Source organism: Arctopsyche grandis, chromosome 5 (genome assembly GCF_051622035.1).
Source record: "Arctopsyche grandis isolate Sample6627 chromosome 5, ASM5162203v2, whole genome shotgun sequence".
Classification (NCBI taxonomy): Eukaryota; Metazoa; Arthropoda; class Insecta; order Trichoptera; family Hydropsychidae; genus Arctopsyche; species Arctopsyche grandis.
This window is the reverse complement of record NC_135359.1, coordinates 1,453,161-1,479,443: the sequence shown is the minus strand read 5'-3', so window position 1 is coordinate 1,479,443 and position 26,283 is coordinate 1,453,161. Positions and strand designations below refer to the sequence as shown.

At 34.1% G+C, this 26,283-nt stretch overlaps 2 protein-coding genes across 2 annotated transcripts; both read left to right on the top strand.

Annotated features, from left to right (window-relative positions):
- The first annotated feature begins 1,768 nt into the window (after nucleotides 1-1,768).
- On the top strand, nucleotides 1,769-8,052 carry LOC143911617 (protein yellow-like). Its single transcript, XM_077430586.1, has 4 exons — nucleotides 1,769-1,818; nucleotides 1,904-2,132; nucleotides 5,779-5,967; nucleotides 7,028-8,052. Exons 2-4 carry the CDS (start codon nucleotides 1,904-1,906, stop codon nucleotides 7,942-7,944), a joined length of 1,335 nt encoding a protein of 444 aa, XP_077286712.1. The 5' UTR covers nucleotides 1,769-1,818; the 3' UTR covers nucleotides 7,945-8,052.
- An 11,663-nt stretch (nucleotides 8,053-19,715) lies between these two features.
- Nucleotides 19,716-22,749, top strand: LOC143911697 (proton-coupled amino acid transporter-like protein pathetic). Its single transcript, XM_077430699.1, has 9 exons — nucleotides 19,716-19,858; nucleotides 19,952-20,077; nucleotides 20,306-20,456; nucleotides 20,538-20,659; nucleotides 20,732-20,816; nucleotides 20,890-21,134; nucleotides 21,199-21,411; nucleotides 21,484-21,653; nucleotides 21,729-22,749. The coding sequence occupies exons 1-9, from the start codon at nucleotides 19,821-19,823 to the stop codon at nucleotides 21,959-21,961; spliced, it is 1,383 nt and encodes a 460-aa protein (XP_077286825.1). The 5' UTR covers nucleotides 19,716-19,820; the 3' UTR covers nucleotides 21,962-22,749.
- Nucleotides 22,750-26,283: the final 3,534 nt, after the last annotated feature.

Genomic DNA, 26,283 nt, shown 5'->3' with positions numbered 1-26,283 from the left:
GTCCACGATCTAAAGCAGATTGTGTTTAGGTAATCTGTGTTTATATCTGAAGGGTATAGACATTTTGTTGTAATCATCGAGTGTGATTACTAGACACCGGATAGTCACAGTGCTATCCATTGTTCCATTGTTGTAAATCCTTTGTAAAAAAGGTGCGGCAAACCTTTAACAATGCATTTACAACCTTTGAACAATACGCGGCACCTTCTGGGTCCGGTGACTAGTGATTACAACAAAATTTTACCTCTTCACAAGTGTGTTAGTATGCTTATTAGTGATTCTGTCGTAGAATCTACTGGTTAGTTTGTTAGTAATGTCTGTAACTAACGGAATATTATTTATGGCATGCAGATTTTTCAAGTTAGTATATATGGGTGTGTTACAAATTATTTTTAGGGATTTATTTTGTATTATTTGGAGTTTGGAATGGTTAGTATTGGAGGCGTTATTTCATACAGGCGAAGCATTGATTAATAATGGTAATATGACCGCGCGATATGATTTTATTTTATTTTGAGTTGATAAAGAAGTATGGCGATTAAATATTGGGTATATTGAGGATATACCCCGCATCGCCATGCATTTCGCTGCCTCAATGTGAGGTGCCCATCTCATTCTTTTATCGAACGTTACTCCTAAATATTTTATTACTGACTAGCTGAACCCGACATGCGTTGCAATGCTACAATAACGCATGCAATACCCGTTACCATTCCCATTGTCGTTCCCGTTCCCGTTCCCATTTGTCGGAAAAACGCAGGCAACGAACACATTTGAAATTATTCAATTATTTGTTTATTTTACCCTAACAACGCATGTCGCGACGCGAAAGCATTCGAAATTATTGAGTTACAATGCCACTCATTCTCGTTTCTGCTCTTGTTTTGGCCGTTTTTTTTTCGCAGTAAGCTTCCCAGACATGCATACAATAAATCCTGAAAGTTCCATCGTTCCATCATACAATAACGCATGCAATTCCCGTTTCTAGATGCGTTTCGATAAGTGAATGTTTCAGTTTCAAATTAATATTTAATAATCAAATTAAATTATAGTATAATATAGAACGCATACATGACAGACAGACAAACATTGATTTATATACATATGTAGTATTTTTATGAGTGGTACGTAATGTCAGGTTGGTATGAGTGGTACGTAATGTATTTGTACGTTGGCATGCGTGCGCGCAAGTCAGCTACCAATGTAAACATTTCCTTAACTACACACTGGTGCTTCATACTTTCGCGTCGATACAATTATAATTACGAATATTATTATTAAGAGGTTTTATGCCGTTTTTTTTTCACAGTAATCTTCCCGGACATGCATACAACAAATCCTGAAAGTTTCATCGCAATCGGTTTAGTGGTTTAGAAGCCTATTCGAGACAGACAGACAAACATTGATTTATATATATATTTTTCTAGAGGGGAGTTATAATACTTTTATAAAAAATACATACTCATAGATATCCTAACCCTAAATTCGAGCAATATATAGTTATAATTTCGCGTGGCTGCTTTAAACTTGCGTACTTTAATAGGATTATCTACTGAAATAAAAAAAAAATAAGGCTAAGCTTTATTATTATCTAAGTGTCACTTCCAATGCTAAATTGATTCGTTAATCGCCATTATGGAATAAAAAATACAGTCTAAAATAGACTAGATGTATTCGATTGCGCGATCGTTACTCCCACCGCGAAGCACTCGAATCGCTTTGGAAGGGTTCCCTATTTAATGCCGGTTTCCAACTCCATTACAATTTAGTCGGTGGCTCAAACTATTTACACAATTCCTTACGTTCGCTCATACCAAGGCAAGTGCTGCATTTTGAATCAGTGTCTTGTATGAAAATGTTACACTTTTCAATTTCTATTAACGTATCATTTCGTTTTGATTAGATGAAGTTCTGTTTCGCGCTGGTGCTTTTGGCACTGGTTGGTAGCGCTCGTTCGGCGTATCGTCTTCAGGAAAAGTTCGCCTGGAGGTCCATGGATTACGCCTTTCCTGATGATTTCAGCAGACAGAATGCTTTGCAGTCCAGGGCATACGTGCCTGAAAATAATCTGCCGGTAGCGATCGAAGTTTGGGGAAATAAGATCTTCGTTTCAGTTCCGAGATGGCGTGAAGGTAAGACTCTTTTCTTTTTTCAAAAATTATTCAGTTTTCAGATTGATTTTAAATTTTTTAATGCTTTTTTTTATTACGAAATTATGTTCACAATACATATTATATATATTTTAATAGCTACTAATCTACTGATCATTTTCTATTTTACAATTTTAATTTAATTTTGTAAGTAATCATAGTATTATATTATTCTAATGTTAATGTACAGCGTAATAGGAAAAAGAGCTCAAAAACCAATATTTACAATTCTTTTAAATGCTCATAATACATCTTATACATAATATTAATTAAAAACTCTCTAAAGTCGATGACCTAAAGCAGATTGTGTATAGGTAATCTGTGTTTTTACCTGAAGGGTATAGACATTTTGTTTTAATCTCCGAAACTCTTCAGAAGTGTCTTAGTATGGTTATTAGTGATTCTGTCATAAAATCTACTGGTTAGTCTGTTAGTAATGTCTGTAACACACGGAATATTATATATGGCATGCAGTTTTTTCAAGTTAATAAGTGTATTACAATTATTTTTAGGGATTTATTTTGTATTACTTGGAGCTTGGAAAGGTTAGTATTCAAGGCGTTATTCTAGTTTTCAGATATATGTGTGTATAATAGAGCAGTTTTTATACTTTCCTGAAAAATCCAGATTTTTTTTTTATATTCTAATAAGTCTATTTTACAGTATCTATAATATAGGGTTACACATTTTTTCTGCAGTGAAATCCGGGACATTTTTGTAAAGAAAAACACTCTCAATGAAACAATAAGATATATATTTAAATTAAGAATATTTTTAAATAGTTCGTCACAATTTTCTATTTGTTATATACTCAAACTATTACTTTGATTATACTCAAACTCGCACTTTGTTATAACCATTGCTTTTACGGTATCAATATTCATCTGGGACTTATCTGCTGTCCACAAAATATTGATAATCGAAAACATTTGTTCGGTAGCCTCATTGGTACCAGGTAAACAAAGTGCGAATTCGACAATTTTTTTGAGATGAACACAAGGAATATAATTTTCGTTAAAATGATTGACAATTTATATCCAACGCTTATCGATGGGTTTTTTTCATTATTCGATTGATGAAGTTTTTCAACGTTTAAGTATCTTTTCAAATATGAAATTTCGGCAAATTATTCATTCTCCCGTACTAGATATTCGTTTTCTGGCAAATATATCTTTATGAAAACTATTATACTTGACTTTTCAAAGTAATCCATTTAAAATTAGTAGTTTCCTTAAATTATTTACCCTATAATTCTAGATAAGAAACAATATTCGTATTAAAATTCCTAATGTTTTAATTTAAAAATGAGATCATTTCTACTGAAATTTCAACAATTGTACTTTTCTCTCCTTCCATTATTTTTATCGAATTAAGAAATAATGATACCTTTGTTTGAAGGAATTGAAGCCAAAGCTTAGCCTGTTCAGTTGAAAAGAAATTTCTTAAAACTATCGGACACTTATTTATTTACGAAGTGAAATATTGTGATCGTGACAAAATTTGGCTTCAAGGTTTTGACATAAAGATTGATTTACTTTAAAGGTACAAATTACAATGATATATATATATATATATATATATATATATATATATATATATATATATATATATATATATATATATATATATATATTATTAATAGCAATTGCAAAGATTAAATAAAGCTCTAAATAAAACCACTAGCTTAAAAGATTCAACTATATTGACAGATACAGTAATTAAGACACATACATCTTTACTCTTAAAAAAATCAACAAAAGCATTATCTTTTACATATTTTTTATTACGTAGTAAAGACATCATACTTTTACTAAAAATCTTAATCATAATTTGTAGTGAAAAGAATTTTGGTTACTTAAAACTGCGAATATGTACATATCATTTGTTATATAAATGGCTCACCTCATATAAATTATTCAAAAAAATGCGTAGAATTTTTTTATGCTATTTATTTTCAGATATTTCAACAGTGATTGAATTACCCAATAAATCACGTACAAACCATAAATTATTAATTTTAATTTATCCCATGCAAATCATTCGTTAATCTCATCAAACGGACAGCTTGTCACGAATGTTGCAAAAATGTATCGAGTAGGATGTAAAATTTAAAATCAAATAAAATTAACCAGTCATTTAGACACGTAGTTTAAAAGTTACGTATAAATATTCTATGAACTGTTTTTTATCGATATACCTACATAATATACTCATTAATATAATGCGAAAAGATTACTGCCAATCTATTCATCGGGTTGAAAGAAAGACATATCCTAGTTGATTTAACATAAGATTATTCATTAGTGCTTTCACTCAATTGAATTACGGACTAGTTTCAATTTCAAATAAATATTTATGTAAATATGTTTATCAGTTTTTTAGCATGCACTGTTATATAACATATATATATATATATATATATATATATATATATATATATATATATATATATATATATATATATATATATATATATATATATATATATCTATTACTAATGCACTTCAGACGGAAATTTCAATAAAATAATATACGATTAAAATTTATATAATATTCTAATTATGTTTTATAATTAGTAAACTAAAGCTTAACAGACGTAATGCGAGAAACCACCACTTAAAGCAGTTTTATCAATTGTAACATTTTTCTTATATGTTTTTTTTAATAGTTTAACCGACCATGCATTAAACACGCTCGTTTCCTTATTTTTACATAATAATTACATTAGTTAATATTTTTACAGGCCTAGTTCACTGGACAAACATTTAACATCTAACTTTAGCATCAATTAATTAAGTAGTAATATGGGAATTATGCCTGAAATTTTTCATAGCTATAACAATAGCTATTTGTAACCAAGTTTGATTTACATCGTGGTTTAAGAAAAATGCTAAAAGACTGAATTAATTTGAATATCATTTACATTGCTTTTATTTTTTCATTTTATATACAATCATAATATAAATTACAATATCGAAATTCACTCATATTAATATACATAATATAAAATAAAACACACAGTTTTATTTTATATTATAAATTATATATAACATACATATTTTACATATTTTTTCAGTTTATTTATTGCTGGTCTTCTGGTTTTGTAAATTAATTCTCAGGGCTTGCTCATTTTATCCGACAATTTTTAAATTTCATTTAACAATTTCATGCAAAACTGGCACCGCCAAAAACCCAATCTACAAATCAGAGTCATAATTAATTCTCGCTCTACATTATATCCGCTCCAGAAGACAAATGTGAAACCACTAGAGATAAATAAAAACTTCATCACATATAAAAAATGTTTGACATGATAAGTTCATTACGATTTAAATCGAGAATGCATAAAAAAAAATACTCGAGACCAAATAGTAATGTATTTTCAGATGGAAAGCATTTTCCAAAAATTCCAATATGAAAAATGTTATTCTAATTAAGATACTATGCCAATAGAAAGGAAATACGCTCGTTAGCATCTAGTAAAAAAATAATGAATACAATTTTTATGAAATAATCTTATAAATTATTCATAAAATAAAATCACCGTTACAACACGCACGCATATATTTCTTAGTCCTTGGGCAATTAACACTTGGAGTATTCTAAATATAAATTTATTAATTTTAAGGTATTCCGGCCACATTGAATTATATTAGAGCTGACGATGCCTTCACAAAATCCCCAAGATTGACTCCATATCCAAGTTGGCAAGGAAACGAATTGGGAAACTGTGCAAATGGATTGACCACAGTTTATCGTATGAAAGCCGATGCTTGCGGCAGACTATGGGTATTGGACACAGGAACTTATGGAATTGGTAATGATTATTAAATTCAAATATAAGAATTTGCATTTACATATCAATCACAGTTTATATAATTCAGCCGAGGCTTAGCCTTGGTCAGATATTTTGTATTCACAAAAATTGCGTATCAAAAATAGTATACACATGTACATAAGTATGTAAGTCATTGAACTGTTTTTTTTTTTATTCTAACGTATAGATTTTATAAAACAATAACCATTGTAATTATAATGTGTTTAAATCACAGGTGCTTTAGAAAGTTATTGTTGTGTTCTGAAACCGTAATCCTTGTTCTAAATCGTTTTTATAGTGTGTCTGATTACGTATACACTACTTAATGTATTAAATTTTAATCATATCAGGATGACTATTCATTTTTTATAATGACACACGTTTCTTTAAATGATTCAAATATTGCTAACCTCACATTTTAAACATTTAATTAATGTATTGAATTGCCAATTGGATAGCGAGCGTATATAAAATATAATATTTTAAGAATTACATCCATAGTACAGTAAAATTCACAGTACATACACATATGTACATTTTTATATGAAATGTTCATATAAGGAAATCATTATAAGTACATATGTATATGTATTATATACCTACATATGTACATAATTTGGTTATTCTTCAAAAGAATGTCAAATTTTGAAAAAAAAGCCCCTTAAAATTATTAGCGAACAGAAAAAAGTGAAATGTTTTGATAATATAAATGGTTATATTAATAATAAGGTCAAAGTCAAACTATCTATTGTAGTACATACACTCATAAAACCTTTCTACATTGTGAAATTCTATATTGACCTATTGTAATACATACATATATGTAGTGTAAAAATCAAATAGGTTTTTTTTCATTTGCTTTGAAACTATTTAGTCATTATACATTTGCTCTCATAATTTTAGGACATGAAATAGTGTATTTAGATAATGGAAGCTAAATAGCCAATCAAACAGTTCAAATCCATTTAAAAATTGAGTGAACGTTCTTCAATGTTACAAATCGCTTTTAAATTGAGTCATTCCATCAAACATCATTAAAATTTTGCAATTAATATCCCAGGTAATACAACAACCAATCCATGTCCATACGCCATCAACGTCTTCGACCTCAACACTGACAGAAGAGTCAGAAGATACGAATTCCGTCCAGAAGACACAAACGCCAACACCTTCATTGCCAACATAGCTGTAGACATTGGCACAACTTGTGATGACACCTATGCTTACTTCTCCGACGAATTGGGATACGGTCTCGTAGCTTACTCTTGGGAAGAGAACAGATCCTGGAGATTTGAACACAGTTACTTCATGCCTGATCCACTCCTCGGAGACTTCAACGTCGCCGGATTGAACTTCCAATGGGGAGCTGAGGGCATCTTCGGCATGGCCTTGTCACCGATCAAGAATGATGGGTTCAGAACCTTGTTCTTCAGTCCTTTAGCTAGTAATAGGGAGTTTGCCGTGTCTACAAGGATCTTGAGGGACAGCAGCCGTACTGAAGATTCCTATCACGATTTCACGGTATTGGAATCGCGTGCTGCAAACAGTCACTTAACCAGCAAAGTCATGAGCGACGATGGACTCATGTTCTTCAATCTCATTGATCAAAATGCTATTGGATGCTGGCACTCTAGCCTTCCTTACAAGCCGGAGAATCATGCTGTAGTCGACAGAGACGATGTGGGTCTCGTCTTTCCCAGCGATGTTAAAATTGATGCTAATAGAAACCTCTGGGTCATGTCTGACAGGATGCCTGTGTTCTTGGAGGCAGATCTCGATTTCAACGATGTCAATTTCAGAATTTACACTGCCCCAGTCGATGAAATGGTCAGAGGAACGGTTTGCGATGTGCAAACAGCTCCAAGCAATTATCTGCAGGGTGGTAAACAGAAATTGTTCCGTCCGCGGTTCTCTCAAAATCTGAGACAAAAGTTGCCATGGTGGGCCACTAAAGCGTATCAAGTGTATGAAAATTAAGTTTTTAGTATGCAAGTCAGTATTATTGTGTATGAATCAATATCAGTATATATATATATGTATGTATTTATTGTAAATATTTTTTTGTAATAAAGAATTGAAACATTCGATTCTAGTTTCATTTTCACTTGAAACATCTGCTCACGTATGTATGTATGTATACACATAATTGGTTAAAAATTTCAACTTCTGGTCAAACAATGAGGTGTTCAAAAACGTGTGGCAGCTGGATTTTTTTTTATTGTTGTCGGTTCATTTTGTAATTAGCGGGTTACCAGCACCCGAAGCAGTAAATCTCAAAGGAGCAAAACCCACCGGTGAAAGAGGAAATTGGTATTTAACCTTTGAATGGAGGTCTCTCCCTGCTCTTACCATAATTCATCGCGAAGTATTTCGAGTCCCTAATTTTATAACACGAATTTGCGATTAAATTGCCATTTAACAACTGCAAAATAATCATAGGTAGAAATGGTTTGATGCAATTGAGTGCAATTATGTCGACTTCGAACGATAGAGGATGTTGTGCAAATCAGAATTTGACATGAACAGAACAGTACACATATGTAAATACCATACTGTCAATATAATTTTTTGAAAATGTTGACTTTCTAAATTAAATAATTATAAATATTGCAAAATATGTGCATGTATGTCAGTACTGTGTTTCAATTCCGCGTAAGTAATCACATACATATGTATTAATGAAATTGCAAAAAAATGCATTGGTATTATGGATTTAATTAAATTAATTCTTTATATTGTACATAATTACAATTATGGTTTCACTCTATATATTAAATACTATTGAGTAAAAATGTCTTAATAAACTATTAAGAAATTTTTCACAAGTTAATTTATGATCTTATGTATATATGTACATATTTAATAAATACAAATAGGAATAATTAAATACTTTTAAATTCTCAATCAAAATCGGAATCAAGGTCGTCAAAAATACCACGTTTTCCAAATCCAAAGGTTTTTTTTATTATTTTTAAATGCTTTTTATCATTACGAAATTATGTTCACAATACATATTATATCTATTTTAATAGCTACTGATCTACTGATCATTTTCTATTTTACAATTTTAATTTAATTTCGTTAGTAATCATAGTATTATATTATTCTAATGTTAATGTAAAGCATAATAGGAAAAAGAGCTCAAAAACCTATTTACAATTCATATAAATGCTCATAATACATCTAATACACAATATTAATTAAAGACTGTCTAAAGTCGATGACCTAAATCAGATTGTGTTTAGGTAATTTTTGTTTATACCTGAAAGATATAGACATTTTGTTGTAATCACCGAGACTCTTCACAAGTGTGTTAGTATGGTTTTAAGTGATTCTGTCATAGAATCTACTGGTTAGTTTGTTAGTAATGTCTGTAACAAACAGAATATTATATATGCCATGCATTTTTTTTCAAGTTAGTATATATGGGTTTATTATAAATTATTTTTAGGGATTTATTTTGTATTATTTGGAGCTTGGAAAGGTTAGTATTCGAGAAGTTATTCCATTCAGGTGAAGCATAGATTAATAATGGTAATACGACTCTTTGAAAAATATTTCTAGTATTATTTCACATAGCTTTATAACCCACGACTTTTACTAGCAGTCTATCTTGTCGTGTTTAAACAGATTGTCAGGTTCTCAAATTGTTACGAAATTATCAATATCATATTATATATGTACGAGTTTTGAAACTGCGACCGTAATAAAATCATTTTCCTTGAAAATAAATGACAAAGTTACAACACTCCACACCTAATACGACTCGTGACTATTTTTGATAAAATTAGCATACGATGCTTGATAATCAATAACTTTTATCAACTTGTCAATTTTAAAAAGCATTATTTATCATTCGACTTTCAATCGACATTGAATCTACGACAGCCGAGAAATTGTTTCTAAGCGTTGATTTATTCCTGGGCATTATGGATTCAATTTGGGCCTTAGCACGAGAGACAAATGTGCATCGATTTGTGGAGCATCGAAAATCGCAAAGCAGTATGCGAAAGCTCACTGTCCAGGTGGGGGCGCCATTGCGGTCCACTTTTAAATTGACCAAAAGCACTGGTAATTACCGCACGCCTCGGGCTAAACATATTAACTGTGTGAAATATGCTTCTTCTTCACCATACATTGTTCGTGTCGTGATCGTGTACAGACGTTGATTACGTGTGTGGCGATTTGGACAACGAAATTGTAACAATTAAAAAATTAAAAATAAATTTGTAATATATAATTATGTGTACGTCCTAAGTGTATAATAATGGCATCAGAACGCATAAGTGAAGTAATAACAATTGAAAAAAAAATTATGGACATTTTGACCACAAAAACTAACAGTATATCAAATGACAATAAGACATTTTTAATTACATCAGTAAAAAAATTAGTTGAATATATTTGTAAAAATGAAAATAATGATAAGGAACAATTTTTGGATGTAATATGTGAATTAAGAAGTGAATTTAAAAATTTGAAAAACAATATACAAAAAGACATAAATATAATAAAAACCAACAGTGAATTAAACATTTTAAAAAGTGTAAATAAGAGTGAAAATAGTTTTAGTTATGCAAATGCACTTAAGAAGAATAATAAAGACATAACAATAATTGTTCCGAAAAAAATCCAAGAAACGGACAAGACAAAGGAAGAATGTAAAAGTTTAATAAACCCTAAGGAACTAAAAATAGGAATACAAGGGGTTAAAAAAATCGGTAAAGGGGGCATTGCTGTAACGTGTAACAGTGCACAGGATAGTATTAAATTAATAAAAGAAGTAGAAAATAAATTAGGGGAGAATTATAATGTTAAAAGAGGGGAATTAAAAAATCCCAAAATTAAAATTGTAGATATGTCGGAGGAACTTACAAGTGAACAGTTGGCTGAGTGTTTGATGAATCAAAATCAAGAAGTTATAAATGATGGTGAACTGAAGGTGTTAAAAATATGGAAAAGTAGAAAAAATAATAAATATAATGCGATAGTGGAAGTAGATTGCAATACATTTAAAAGATTTATTGAAGATGGAAAAGTAAATATAAATTGGGATAGATGTAGGGTTTTTGAAGAAATTAATATTCTAAGATGTCTAAATTGTTACGGATTTAATCACAAAGCGGTGGATTGTAGAAACAAGGTGACATGTGCGAAATGTGGAGAAGAAGGGCACAAAAGCGAGGGATGTAACAATAAAATAATAAAATGTAATAATTGCTTTAAAAGTAATAATAAATTAAAATTAAATTTGAACACAAATCACGGACCGTTGGACACTAAGTGCAGTGTATATAAAAGAAATATAGAATTAATGAGAAATAGAATTAAGTATAATAATATATAGCAACCACCAAAAGGTATCGGTATAAATGTACAAAGTTTTTTTGCTCACAAGGATGAGGTTTGGAGTTTAACTGTAAGTCAAAAACCATTATTTATAGGTTTAAGTGAAACGCATGTAACTAGTGATTTTGAAGATTTTGAGCTGAATATAGATGGATATTGTGTTTTGAGATGTGACTCTAATTCTAGACATACGGGTGGGGTACTATTGTATTTAAGGGATGATTTAAGTTACGGTAATGTAATAGTTAATAAGGTTGATGGTGAGTTTTGGACAATTGGTGTGGATCTGCTTGTGAATGGAGTTACTGTGTTTTTGCTAGTAATTTACCGCTCTCCGAATGGTAGAAGTGGAAGATTTCTTAAATTTTTAGAAGAATTGAGTGAAAGAAGTATAGATGTGAGTAAAAATATAATTATGTTTGGGGACTGGAATTTTAATTGGTTACAGACAGAAGAATTTTATGTAAAAAAGTTGAGAAATTGGGTAAATGAATTGGGTTTTAAACAAAAAGTGACGGAAGCAACGAGAGTGAATAATTTATCAAGCTCTCTCATTGATTTGGTTATAACGAATATAATGGATCTGCGGTGTGAGGTGAAAGATGTACCGAAAATAGGAGACCATTCTATTGTCAACATGTTTTTGGGACAGCGGTTTAGTAACGGAGGACTTAAAAATATGCAGGTGACTGAAAGAGAAAACATTGATTATCAATTGATGAATGAATTGTTAAAGGAGTGTGTATGGGGAAAGGATGGTGATAGTGTGAATGAAATGTGGGAGATAATGTATCGTAATATAACATATTCTAAAAGTAAATGCGTAAAAACCACAAGAATCATGCATAAGCATAAGCTGAAACCTTGGTTTACCAAGGAAGTAAAGGAAAGCTTAGTTGATAAGAATGTTAGTTATAAAAGATATAAAATTATTAAGGCTATGGATGGAATCCAATTAGAAAAGGCTTGGTTAGAGTATAAAAGAAAGAGGAATAAATGTGTGAATGTTTTACGTAATGCGAAGAGGGATTGGCATGAAAGAAATATTGATGGTGCAAAAAAAGATCCCACAAAAATGTGGCGAATAATTAAAACTTTGATTTCCGGGGGAAAAAATGTTTCTTTGAATGAATTAGAAGTCGAGGGAGTAGTATATAATGATAAAGAGGATATGGTTGAAAGATTGAATGAGTTTTACATCAATAGTGTGAATGATATAGTTAATTCAATACAAACAAGGCATAATAGTGTGAATGATGATATTAACTTGGGTTTAAATAAGTTTGAAAGGTTTAAATTAGTGGAAATGGAGGGATTAAATGGTGTATTGAAGGGCATGAAATCAGTTTCTAGTATGGATGGATTGACTCTAGATATTTTAATCAACACTTGGGATATGGTTGGACCTCAGTTACTGAAATTAATAAATGAATCGTTAGAAGTGGGATCCGTCCCGGATGCATGGAAGGTGTCTACTATTGTACCGGTACCAAAGGTTACGGGCACACATAAAGCCAGTGAAATGAGGCCCATCAATATGTTACCGATTGTTGAGAAGATGCTGGAGGAAATCGTTATGATTCAATTGAAAGAGTTCATTAGTATAAATGATTGTTTGGTTGTGGAACAGTCTGGATTTAGAGTGAAACATTCAACAGAAACCGCTATCCAATTGGTGGTTTCTGATTGGATGGAGACGATGGATGAATCTAGCATGGTTGTTGGAGCAGTTTTTCTAGATTTTAAGCGAGCGTTCGAGACAGTAGATAGGAATATTTTATTACAAAAATTATATAAGTTAGGAATAAATGGTATAGTATTAAAGTGGCTTCAATCATACTTAAATAATAGAAGGCAAAGAGTAAAAATTGATAAGGTGTTATCCTCTGAATATGTAACACCTCATGGAGTGCCGCAAGGGTCCAAATTGGGACCCTTATTATTTATATTATATATAAACGATATTGTTAAGGTAATTAAGATGTGTAAAATACATTTGTTTGCAGATGATACATTGATATATATAATTGGAAAGAATGTTGATGTAATGTCTGAGATTTTAAATATAGAATTAAATTATGTGAATGACTGGTTGTGTGAAAATAAATTAAAGTTGAATGTGAATAAAACAAAAATGATGTGGTTGAATGGTAAAAATAAAAATATATTGAATGAAATTAGAATTAATGATAAGTTAATTGAAAAAGTTGAAAATATAAAATACTTAGGTGTATACATAGATTCAGGACTAAATTTTAAAATGCACGCTGACTATATAATAAAAAAAATGGCTAGAAAAGTTGGTGTATTATGTAGATTAAGAAATATTTTAAGTAAAAAAAGTAAAATTTTAGTGTTTAATTCAATTGTCTTGCCACATGTGGTTTATTGTGCCACTGTGCTTAATTTGTTTAGTGGCCAAGATTTAGAAAAAATGCAAAAAATACAGAATAAAGCTATGAGAGCTATTTTGAATGTGAGTAGATTTAAGAGTATTGGAAGTATGTTAGATGAATTAGGATGGATGAGTATTAGAATTAGTCTAAATATTAGTACATTGTCTTTTGTTTATAAGTTAGATCATAAGTTATTACCTAAGTATTTTGATGATTATATAATAAGGAATAGAGATAAACATAGTTTTTATACTAGAAATAAGGACAAACTAGTTGTAAGTAGAGTAAGAAAGAATAAGACGGCTGGGGGTGTTTTTCACAGGGGTGTGCTCATGTATAATGCCCTCCCTGAGTGCGTCAGGTCTGCTAAAAACATGGATGCATTCCTGCGAGGTGCGAAGAGACACCTCTGTGAGGGACAGTACATATAAGTTAATTATAAATTTTAGAGTTAAGTATAATAATTAAGATGTATTTTTTTTTAAATTAGCTTGATAGCTAAAATATATATAAATAAATAAAAAATAATAAATACACCTACCACCGCTCGGAAAGCAGTCAAAACAGAAAACAAAATCAGATACGCCACGTTCAAAGGATGCGAAAGCCCCGAGGAGTGTCGGTCTGTTGTTGCCAAAGTCGAATCGAATCTTTCTCGAGCCTCCAAAAGTGCGTTCTCCGGATCCTTGATCTGTGATCAGATGTTTTGACGATAGAGCGAAGGTGTTGAAGCCACCGCGTATTAGTGAAAAATTGGTATCCACCCCCTTAATGGCGCTCCTGCCACCCCTCGTCGATAACGGTTGGTTATTTATCGTTTTTTTGTACCAAATGGTGTTGATTGCCGCCGTATTTATCTGATCGTTTTGGGTAATAACTGGTTAGAAGATGGGCGCGGACTCTTCATCCGAAATTGGTCAAATATGGTATGATTTAAAACATCCAATTTACTACGGGATACTCGTTTTAGAATCACATTTTGAATAAAAATGTATGTATATATACATATATATTCAAAATAATTTTATTTTGTTGTTGAGTATTGGTTGGTCATCGAAAGAACAATGTCCTAGATGTGGGATTGGGAGTAAAAACATTATATTCTCATGAATGAATTTGAAAACGTTCAGTCTGTCTTGTCGTCTGGTCCTTTTCAGAACTAAACTTTTTGCTTTTCTATCTGTTTTTCTGGTTAATTTTTATTGTGAACTAGCTGAACCCCGGCATGCTTTGCAATGTTCCCGTTCCCATTTGTCGGAAAAACGCAGGTAGCGAATACATTTGAAATTATTGCGTTGCAATGACACTCATTCCCGTTTTTCCCGTTTTCGTTCCCGTTTTTTCCCATTTTTTTTCACAGTAATCTTCCCGGACATGCACACAATAAATCCTGAAAGTTTCATCGTAATCGGTTCAGTGGTTTAGCAGCCTATTCGAGACACAAACAGACATTCATTTTTATTTATATATATATTGATAAAATTTGTAACACTATATTTCTCACAAAATATTTATCACAAGGTAAGATTTTTTAAATAATTTACTACAAATGCTGATAAAATTAAAGAGCGGCTGACATACATAGATCTAGAATATACTAGATCCGCCCTCACGTGTTATACTTGTCTCCCTTTTGGCGCATGCAAAATACATGGAGCATGCACAGTTTCTCTTAGTAGGTAGGTAGGTACCGCTGCGTCGTAGGGAAAAAAACCCAACTTCCCCGGTAGTTAAACCCCCCGCACCCCTCAGTTAGTGAAGACAAGATCTCCGACCAAAATAAAACGTCTGGGCCCATCTAGTGTATTATATATCAATGGCGTCTGATTTAAGTTTGCATACAGGCGGCTGAACTCCTAGGCACGGCCCTGTTTGTATGTGTAACCTCGCATATACATTAGTTCTATGTCAAAAATAGCATGTGGCCAAACTGGTGGCTTAATGGTAGCGTGTATGTTTAGCACCAAGTGATCATAGGGTTCGATCCGCTATACTGCTGGTTAGATTTGGAGGTATTTGTGGCTCCAAATCGATCATTTCTTATCAGAATTTGCCAAGTTTATCTGATCATTGTTGAAACGGTTCCTCAAAATTAGCAAAAAATCATCTTTCCTGTTGTCACAAATCTTCTGTATTTATTGTGTGTATAATTTGTAAAAATTATGTACAAAATCTAAATTCATAGATGTCTCAATTCTGTAATTAATTAATTAATTGTTATTTCGTGTTCTTCAGCTTCTGGAAATACGGTGATTTATTTAATAATAAAATGCTGCATTGTTTGTAATTAACTGTCCAGGAAGGCGCATTCAGGTCTTCCTGTCAAGGCTTCCTGGTATATATCTATGTAAAAATAAAATATAGCTACAGCGTAGTGCACTGGTATGTAGAGCTATTGTAGACCAGTAGAGAGGTCGTGGGTTCAAGTCCCGGCCAAATACACTGCAGGGAAGATCTTGTGGTTATCAAAAATCATAGATCGACTGTTCCTGCTAGAGTCTTTAGATTTATCTATCTTAATTATTGTGACGGATCCAATAAATCGGTATTATCCCCTTCAGTTTCTCAAAAATTCGAGATATTAGCATCTCGAATTTGTTGAATCTTATAAAATGCTACCTAGATAATTTATTTCTCACAAATTTGCTATGTATCAAATAAAAATGTCGATTGTCCATAGATGTCTCTATGTCCTGCTATGATTGAAAAATATTTAGTACTTATGTATGTATGTTCAAAAATAGTCTAACCATATTTCTGGCCTTGGAGTAATTCCAATTATGGCACATATTCATGATTGGAATTACTAGCCAGCAGTATAGCTCGATGGTTGCGTTTATGTTTGGCACCGAGAGGTTACCGGGTTCGCTTCCGTGTTAATCTTTAATACTGCTGGTCAGACTTTGATATTTGTTATTCCAAGTCGATCGTTTCCTATTCAAGTTTGCCCATTTTATCTGATCAATGTTTATTTTATTTTATTTTATTGTTACAAATCAATATACACTCGCTATTACAGATTTGCTCCAATGCGACGGGTGTACGTTAACGAAATACAGAATACATAAACAATCAGAAATACAGTAATACATACATATGCAATCAGAATATATAGCATATAACAATTAATCAGAAATAATAATCATAGAGACATCTAAGGATTATTTTTAGATTTTTTTTTGTATACAATTTTTATACATATAATAAATACGAAATTATAGAGATGAATATAGAGATATCTATAGATTTCAGATTACTGTGTATAATTATTACAAATTATACACAGGCAGATTTTGTGACAACAGGATTAGATCTAATACCAATTTTCAGGAACCGTTTCAGCAATGATCAGATAAAATTGGCAAACTCTGATAGAGAAACGATCGATTTTGAGTCACAAAACCCCCAAATCTAACCAGCAGTGGCGAGGACTCGAACCTTTGACCTCAGTGGTGCTAAATATATACGCTACCACTAAGCCAAATTGTTGAAACGGTTCCTCAGTTTTGGCAAAAAATCATCTTTCCTGTTGTCACAAATCTTCTGTATTTATTGTGTGTATAATTTGTTAAAATTATGTACAAATCTAAAATCCATAGATATCTCAATGGATTAGTTCTTTAATTAATCAATTGTTATTTCGTGTTCTTCAGCCTATCGAAATACAGTGATTTATGTAATGAAAATGCTGCAATGTTTGTAATTAATTGTCTAGGAAGGCGCATTGGGGTCTACCTGTTAGGCCTTCCCGGTATATATCTATGTAAATTAAAATATGATGTATGTACAATGTAATAAAAATAATAAAATTTCCAATTGACTAACAAATTGTTCTTTATGAAACTGTTTCGTTTGTAAAGGCATATAATTTTGAAGTGTTTAGATTGTACCATAAAGAAAAAACTGTCAAAATACGTATGAATATATTTTTTACTTAATTATTTTATTAAAAAAACGGAACTTTTACCGTGCGTTTAACTTCCAATCAGGTTCTGTAATGAATTTGGTCGATAAATTGGAATAGAAGTGTTTTTTTCATCGATGCCTAATCAACACCTTGGATGTTGGACCGGTGTTTAGTGGAAGATGGTGTCGGATAAGACGCGTATTAAATCATTATTTCAACACCCACCTAAGAAAATAATCGAATTTCAACGGATCGCATGTTATTAAAAATGATATTTGCCTCGAATAAATAATACCATAAAAAAGGCACTTTAAAATCTAATGTATATTTTTCAACAAATACATAAATGCCACTTTTATGAATGTACATATTATGCAAACGAAACACCGTAATCAGCCCAACTTCAGCCGTAGATAAAATTATATTATTGTCATATCAAAGATTCTTTGACAAACAATCTGTCGACTTACTTCATACCACAATAATTATTTTTTATTGTGGGCACACATAATGATGTCCGAGATATAAGAAATAACGTTAAATTAATAACAGGGCTGACTTTCAGTGCGAAACATTATTTTAATTTAATTAAAACCTGTTAAACAAAGGTTGAAGAATATCCTCGACGGAAACCAACTTATAGAACAGGCAAGGTTTAGAGTAAATTTCAGCACAATGGACCATCTCCGAGGAGTTGGCGAACTAACCGAGCGCGCCAACGAATATCAACGGCCATTGTGCCTAGGTTTTGTCGATTATTCGTCATCATAACTTAACGCTTAACGCTCTACAAACACAGGGAGTGTCGGAACCCTATGCAGGGCTGTTAACTGTAATATATAAGAACGCCACAGCTTCAGCTAAACTCTTTTCAGATATTGATAAATTTAGCATAGGAAAAGGAGTAAGGCAAGGAGACACCATCTCGTCCAAGTTATTCAATGCGGTACTTGAGAGTGTTTTCAGGAACTTGGAATGGGACACAGCAGGAGTAAACATCAACGGTCGCTTCTTGAATCATCTTCGGTTCGCAGACGATATAGTTTTAATAGCTCGCGATCCAGCTGACCTACTTAACAGACTAACACAGCTGGACAGGGAAAGTAGGAAAGTAAGATTAAAAATTAACGTAGATAAGACCAAACTAATGTTCAATAGGTATTGCATACCTAATAGCATATCATTAAGTAGTAAATAATTATTTATATTTAGGTCAAATAAATGTTGTTTTTAAATAAAAAATGCCACTCTGCCTGAAGAAAAAGTTGTTTGATGAATGCGTTTTGCCAGTGATGTCGTATGAATGTGAAACTTGGACACTGAACGCCAAGATGCTACACAAAGTCCAATGCACTCAAAGAAGTATGGAACGCAGTATGCTCGGCATAACGAGGAAAGACAGGAAGCGGAACACGTGGGTGAGAAGTATGATAAGGGTAGTGGATAGAGTAAAGAGATTGAAATGGCAATGGGCAGGTCACGTGGCTAGAAGAATAGACAAAAGGTGGACAAAATAAGTGCTAGAATGATACCCGAGAGAATGCAAAAGGGTAAAAGGAAGGCCGCAGGGAAGATGGGTAGATGAGATAAGGAGAATATGTGAGAATGGAATCGTGTTGGAGAGGCCTTTAGCCAACAGTGATTAGATGATGATGATGATGATTTACCTTACAATAAATATTAAGACAGGAGTCCTCAAAAGGATGATTTTTGCCATTATTTTTGATGAAACAATAGCTGATTGGTTTCTATTGATAATAAAATGATATATACATACATAGCTATACTATCACTATCATATTATGTAAACATACTCGCTATATGTACATTTAAAAAAATCGTAAAATTCAATATCACATGTACATCATTTTTCAAGTGCATGACTGAAATAAAATATTTACCACTGTTCAATTTCAAATTTGTAGGTAGAGAAGCATTTAACACTGTCAGTTCACTTTAAAGCTATCAATAGGCAACATCATATACTACAGATATTGTTTGTACACTAACATATAATATTAAAAGCAGTTTTAAAGGCCCTGTTTGCATTTTTTATGGAAGGTTTAATTGTTCTATCATGTTCTGTATGAATGTCTTATTCATACTGCGGTTGTTATACGTAATGGACACAATTTAAAAATATTTCGTCAATCATTTGACTACATATATTATATAAATCAATTTTTTTCAATAAAATCAAGATGGTTCATTTGAATATATTGAACAATTTTCAACCTCCGTGAGTTTTTTTATTATTTTTATTCTATTTAACATAATTTGATTTCTCAACAAAATCTTATAAAGTATATTTACATTCAATTTTTATTGATAGCTCTATTAATCTAAATAAAAGACAATCTATTAGTTCTATTGAAACTGCTGATAATAAAACCAATGAAGACGCAACAGGCAATTCTTATAATCCATTTGAACATAGAGATGTTAAGCATCCAAATTCGTAAGTAAAATTTCTGCAATTTATTTGTCCACTTTAATTTACATGCTTTATATGAATTTTAAAGTGCAAGCTCATAGTAAAAGTTGGCTAGTATAAATTTTTACATTTTGAAAGGTAGAATAAGCATAAGAAATGTACAAATTATAAATCAACTATAACGTCTTGTTCTCATTAAAATTTTAAAAAAGTGTACATGTACAGATATTATATTATAAATATTTTTTACAGAGATGTTCGATCTCTGGCTAATCTCTTAAAGTCTTCTCTTGGATCAGGAATATTGGCAATGCCCCTAGCTTTCAAATGTGCTGGATTAGTAACTGGAACCATAGGAACAATAATCATTGGTTACATTTGTACACATTGTGCTCAAATTTTGGTATACTTTTAATATATCCTTTTACAATATATAAGAGTTAATTCATCTAAGTGCCATTTTTTTTAATGTAAACCGATACAGGTGAAAGTTTCACATGGATTATGCAAATCTATAAAGAAGCCCTCGTTGGGATACGCCGAGACGTGCGAGCAAGTGTTTTTGAATGGTCCAAAACCCTTACGAAAATATTCAACTCTGGCAAGGTATAATAATGAAAATAAACAATCAAATCACGTTGTATTCAATATAATGTGATCACGACTGTCCTTATCTAGACACGCCACCGACTCAGCCTTAACGTTTACATACTTGGGAGCATGTTGTGTATATGTTGTATTGATTGGGAATTCGGTAGAACAGGTAATCTTGATATATAAACGATCATTATACTTAAAAAGTTGTTGTTTTAAATTTATTAAATTGATAATTTTAGTTGGTTGAAAACAGCTTTCCGTCATTTGACTTGGATACGCCGATGTATTGTGGAATGCTTCTTGTGCCCTTCTCTCTACTGGTTCAAATAAACAACCTTAAATATCTAGCACCATTTTCAGCTCTGGCAAATGTATTTCTCATTTGCGTTTGTGGAATATCATTTTATTTTATATTCGACGACATGCCGAGCTTAGAAAACAGAAATTTATTTCCAGACATTAAAGCACTTCCACTATTTATAAGGTAAGCTATCAATTGAGAAAACAAACTCTGCCAATTAGACTGATCCAATTCAATGTTTTTCCAGCACTGTTATATTCGCAATGGAAGGTATAGGCGTCGTTATGCCGATAGAGAATGAAATGGCTAAGCCGTCCCATTTTCTTGGATGTCCAGGAGTATTGAACATATCGATGAGTATTGTAGTTTTCTTATATGCCTCGTTGGGTTTCTTTGGATACGTCAAATATGGTGATGATCTGTTCGGTAGCATTACTCTAAACCTTCAAATGGATTCCGTGTAATACTCAGAGATATAATTCTAAAGCTATACAATCCAAATCCATAGACCTGATTATTATAATATTTCTAGAGCTGCTCAAGTTGCCAAAATTTTTATAATAATTGCAATTCTATTTACATATCCGATTCAATTCTATGTATCGGCAGACATAACTTGGAAATATGTCGAACCTTTGGCCAAAAAGAATTGTAAAAAAATAATAAAAATTGCATTGTTGACAATTGGGGTTTTGTTTACAGGTAAACATGTATTTTGATTTTATAATATCTAAATTAAAAAAAAAGATTTAATGTTGACTTAAGTATTTTTTTCAGTTTGCATAGGTGCTGCACTTCCGAAGATTGATGCAATAATTGAATTGGTTGGGGCCATATTTTATTCAACTTTAGGTTTATTTGTCCCTGCATTAATTGAAACGTTATATAAGTGGGAAAACGACTTGGGACGTTTGAAATGGATTTTGTGGAAAAATATTCTCATAATGATATTTGCCTCAGTGGCTTTAGTATGCGGAGTTACGCACGCCATTAGTGAAATTATGGCTTAACTTAACATTACTCAAATCGATGTGGTGCAAACGATTGACAATCGCCAGACAGACTGAACCACAGATTAACGACACGTGTACCTTATGCGTGGGCACTGCTCGCACTTACACTAAGCGAAATCTACCCGAAGTCCCGACATACCTACCCTGTATATGTTCTGTCCTTTGATACTTTAGTTCCGAATTTTGCCTTATTAAACTCGCCAGAAAGATCCAACTCAATTTTAATAATTGCATCTGTGCACATCGAAAGGTTACTCGTCATCTGATGTGCAATCTATCATTCGTGAAGTCGAGAATTGCGTTTAAAGCAGCCATCCAGTTAATCTGTGGTTCAGGCTGTCTGGCGCTTGTCGATCGTTTGCACCAAACCTTACTCAAATATTCCACGCGCGGATCCAGAAAATTGGTAGGGTGGGGGCCATTCATATTTTTTTTCAATAATAAAACGTTTAATCAGTCAAAAAATTATTACTTTAAGCTTATTTATTTGTAAAACATTATTTGAACTGAATTATTTAAAAAAAAAATACATCATTTTTATTGTATATAATACCTTATTTAATTCTCTAGGGTGGGGGGGCCATCAGCCCCATGCCCCCTCCCCTTGGATCCGCCAATGAAATATTCCTAGACATATAGAAATTATTTTACAATTTACTGATGTGAGTATAAGAATGTTATTATTAAATTCAATTACTTTACGTATTCTTTGTTAATTTTTTTTGTAAAATATTATAAATGAAAAATGAATCGTGGATTACATTTATTTTTACTTATTGACGATTACTACTCGTTTTCTTTTTAAAAAAATAATATGTAATCTACACCTATTTACTTACATATTTTGGCTACAATAGTTGATCTACATATGTACATACAATGTAGTTTTTCCATTATCAGTCGTCAGATGTTAAACACATATGTAATATCAATGGAAATCTTGGATTCATACCAGGGCCATCGTGAGGAATTCCGGGCCCTGGAAAAATAATTCCATACCCTATGACAAACCAAAAAAAATCTTATAGATATGTAGGCGGGGTACGATGTGTTGACCGTATCCCGGCCTAACGAAACACTGTTGTGTGGTTCAAAGATGGGGTCACCAATGTAGGCGGGGTAGCGATGTGTTGACAGCGCTGTTGGATGATCAGAAGGTTGCGTAGATCACGTCGGATTAGTACCAATGTAGGCGGGTTACATGTGTGTTGACCGTATCCCGGCCTAACGAAACACTGTTGTGCTAGTTTTATAAAGTTTTATTGTTTGCCTATGGTTGTACAAAGGTATGGTATTTGTGGGCAAAAGTATGTCGTTCAGCGGTCTCTGGATATGGTAGAGTGTCGCTGGCTCAGCATTCAGCTATGTACGGAAGGTCTCTGGATACGGCAGTGTGTTGCTGGCTCGTCCGGCTGGTTGATCTTCCAAGTCCGCGTAGTGTAGTGGTGGCTGGTCAGGAGCTGTATGTTGACGCTTGCTGCTCTGGGTCGACTGGCGTTGTTTGGGTTGTACCTCCTTTTATAGTGTTTCTGGAATCGCCTGACCGATGGTGGTGGTTTGTTGATGCGTAAGAAAGGAATGCACTTTTGTCGAGGCGTAGAATTTTCTGGAACGCTTGATGGAAGTGGTTATTGATGCGTGCGAGCATTTAGTTGTTGATGCGTACAAGAGGAATGCACTTTTGTCGAGGCGTAGTATTTTCTGGAATGCTTGATGGTGTTCCGCTCGATGTATTTTGTTGTTGCGGAATATTCTCGAAGGTTTCGATGACGATGACGACGACGAGATTCCTACATGGCTCTCCGGTGAGTGTTAGCGATGTGTGTGATTTTGTGGGAATCTTGATGTGTTGGAGTCTATTGACTCGATGGCGTCGTTGTTTGTCCGGTTGTGCTGGAGAAAGTTGTCTCAACAGCGGGTCTTGTGTTGCATGCCGGTCCAAGTCTTGTTCTCTACCAGGTTGCTTATTTTGGGCGAGCTGCGTTGGTAGTGAAGGTTTGTGATGGCTTGGATGGTGCTGTTGTGCAGGCTGCTGTGTTCTGCGTGGAGTCATTCGCGTGACTGTTTTGCTGGTTGTGCTGGAGTTAGTTGTCTCGGCAGCGGGTCTTGCGTGAAGAACGTTGGTTGACGAAGTGCGTTGAGTGCTGGTCTTCGTTGGTTGTGCTGGAGTTAGTTGTCTCGACAGCGGATCTTGCGTGAAGAACGTTGGTTGACGAAGTGCGTTGAGTGCTGGTCTTCGTTGGTTGTGCTGGAGTTAGTTGTCTCGACAGCGGATCTTGCGTGAAGAACGTTGGTTGACGAAGTGCGTTGAGTGCTGGTCTTCGTTGGTTGTGCTGGAGTTAGTTGTCTCGGCAGCGGGTCTTGCGTGAAGAACGTTGGTTGACGAAGTGCGTTGAGTGCTGGTCTTCGTTGGTTGTGCTGGAGTTAGTTGTCTCGACAGCGGATCTTGCGTGAAGAACGTTGGTTGACGAAGTGCGTTGAGTGCTGGTCTTCGTTGGTTGTGCTGGAGTTAGTTGTCTCGACAGCGGATCTTGCGTGAAGAACGTTGGTTGACGAAGTGCGTTGAGTGCTGGTCTTCGTTGGTTGTGCTGGAGTTAGTTGTCTCGACAGCGGATCTTGCGTGAAGAACGTTGGTTGACGAAGTGCGTTGAGTGCTGGTCTTCGTTGGTTGTTGTCTCCGGGTTGCGTTTTGTTGTGGCGAAAGCTGCGGAGTTGTTTGACATGGTCACTAGTTGTGGGGACATGTAGCGGACTGCGTTTGAAGTCTGCGTTGAGGGTTGCGTTGTAGACTGCGTTGAAGGCTGCGGTTGCGTGAAGTCTGCGGTTGCATGTAGCTTGCGGTTGCGTGAAGCTTGTGGTTGCTCGAAGCTTGCGGTTGCGTGAAGGCTTCTGGCTGTTGCCTTGTCGTGGCGTTTGTTGGTTGCTTTGTAGGCTGCGCTGTGGGCTGCTATGTAGGCTGCGATGTGGGCTGCTATGTAGGCTGCGATGTGGGCTGCTATGTAGGCTGCAATGTGGGCTGCTATGTGGGCTGCGATGTAGGCTGCTATGTAGGCTGCGCTGTGGGCTGCTGTCGTGGCGGCTGTTGGTTGTTGTGGAGGCTGCACTGTGGGCTGCCGTGTTGACTGCGCTGTTGACTGCTGTCGTGGCGGCTGTTGGTTGTTGTGAGGGCTGCACTGTGGGCTGCCGTGTTGACTGCGCTGTTGACTGCTATGAAGGCTGCGTAGTTCTAAGATGGGGTCACCAATGTAGGCGGGGTACGATGTGTTGACCGTATCCCGGCCTAACGAAACACTGTTGTGTGGTTCAAAGATGGGGTCACCAATGTAGGCGGGGTAGCGATGTGTTGACAGCGCTGTTGGATGATCAGAAGGTTGCGTAGATCACGTCGGATTAGTACCAATGTAGGCGGGTTACATGTGTGTTGACCGTATCCCGGCCTAACGAAACACTGTTGTGCTAGTTTTATAAAGTTTTATTGTTTGCCTATGGTTGTACAAAGGTATGGTATTTGTGGGCAAAAGTATGTCGTTCAGCGGTCTCTGGATATGGTAGAGTGTCGTTGGCTCAGCATTCAGCTATGTACGGAAGGTCTCTGGATACGGCAGTGTGTTGCTGGCTCGTCCGGCTGGTTGATCTTCCAAGTCCGCGTAGTGTAGTGGTGGCTGGTCAGGAGCTGTATGTTGACGCTTGCTGCTCTGGGTCGACTGGCGTTGTTTGGGTTGTACCTCCTTTTATAGTGTTTCTGGAATCGCCTGACCGATGGTGGTGGTTTGTTGATGCGTAAGAAAGGAATGCACTTTTGTCGAGGCGTAGAATTTTCTGGAACGCTTGATGGAAGTGGTTATTGATGCGTGCGAGCATTTAGTTGTTGATGCGTACAAGAGGAATGCACTTTTGTCGAGGCGTAGTATTTTCTGGAATGCTTGATGGTGTTCCGCTCGATGTATTTTGTTGTTGCGGAATATTCTCGAAGGTTTCGATGACGATGACGACGACGAGATTCCTACAGATATATTTCTAATATGTGAAAAATCTATCAGAACTATTAGAAAAAAACGTCCCAACACGGGGCCCCTCAAGTAGTCCAAGCCCTGAAACTTAAACCCCAACTACCCCCCCCCCCCCCCTCTCAGCGGCCCTGGCTCCTACAATGCTCGTCCTGTTTAGAATGCCAGTGAGGCTGACTGGTTTTAATAAATTTGGAAATTGGCTAAAACGCTATTAAAAAACCTTGTAAACATATTATTTATGAGCTCAAATAATGAGTCTTTCAATGAAGAACGTAAAATATGTATGTGCCAATCAACTTATTATTTTGA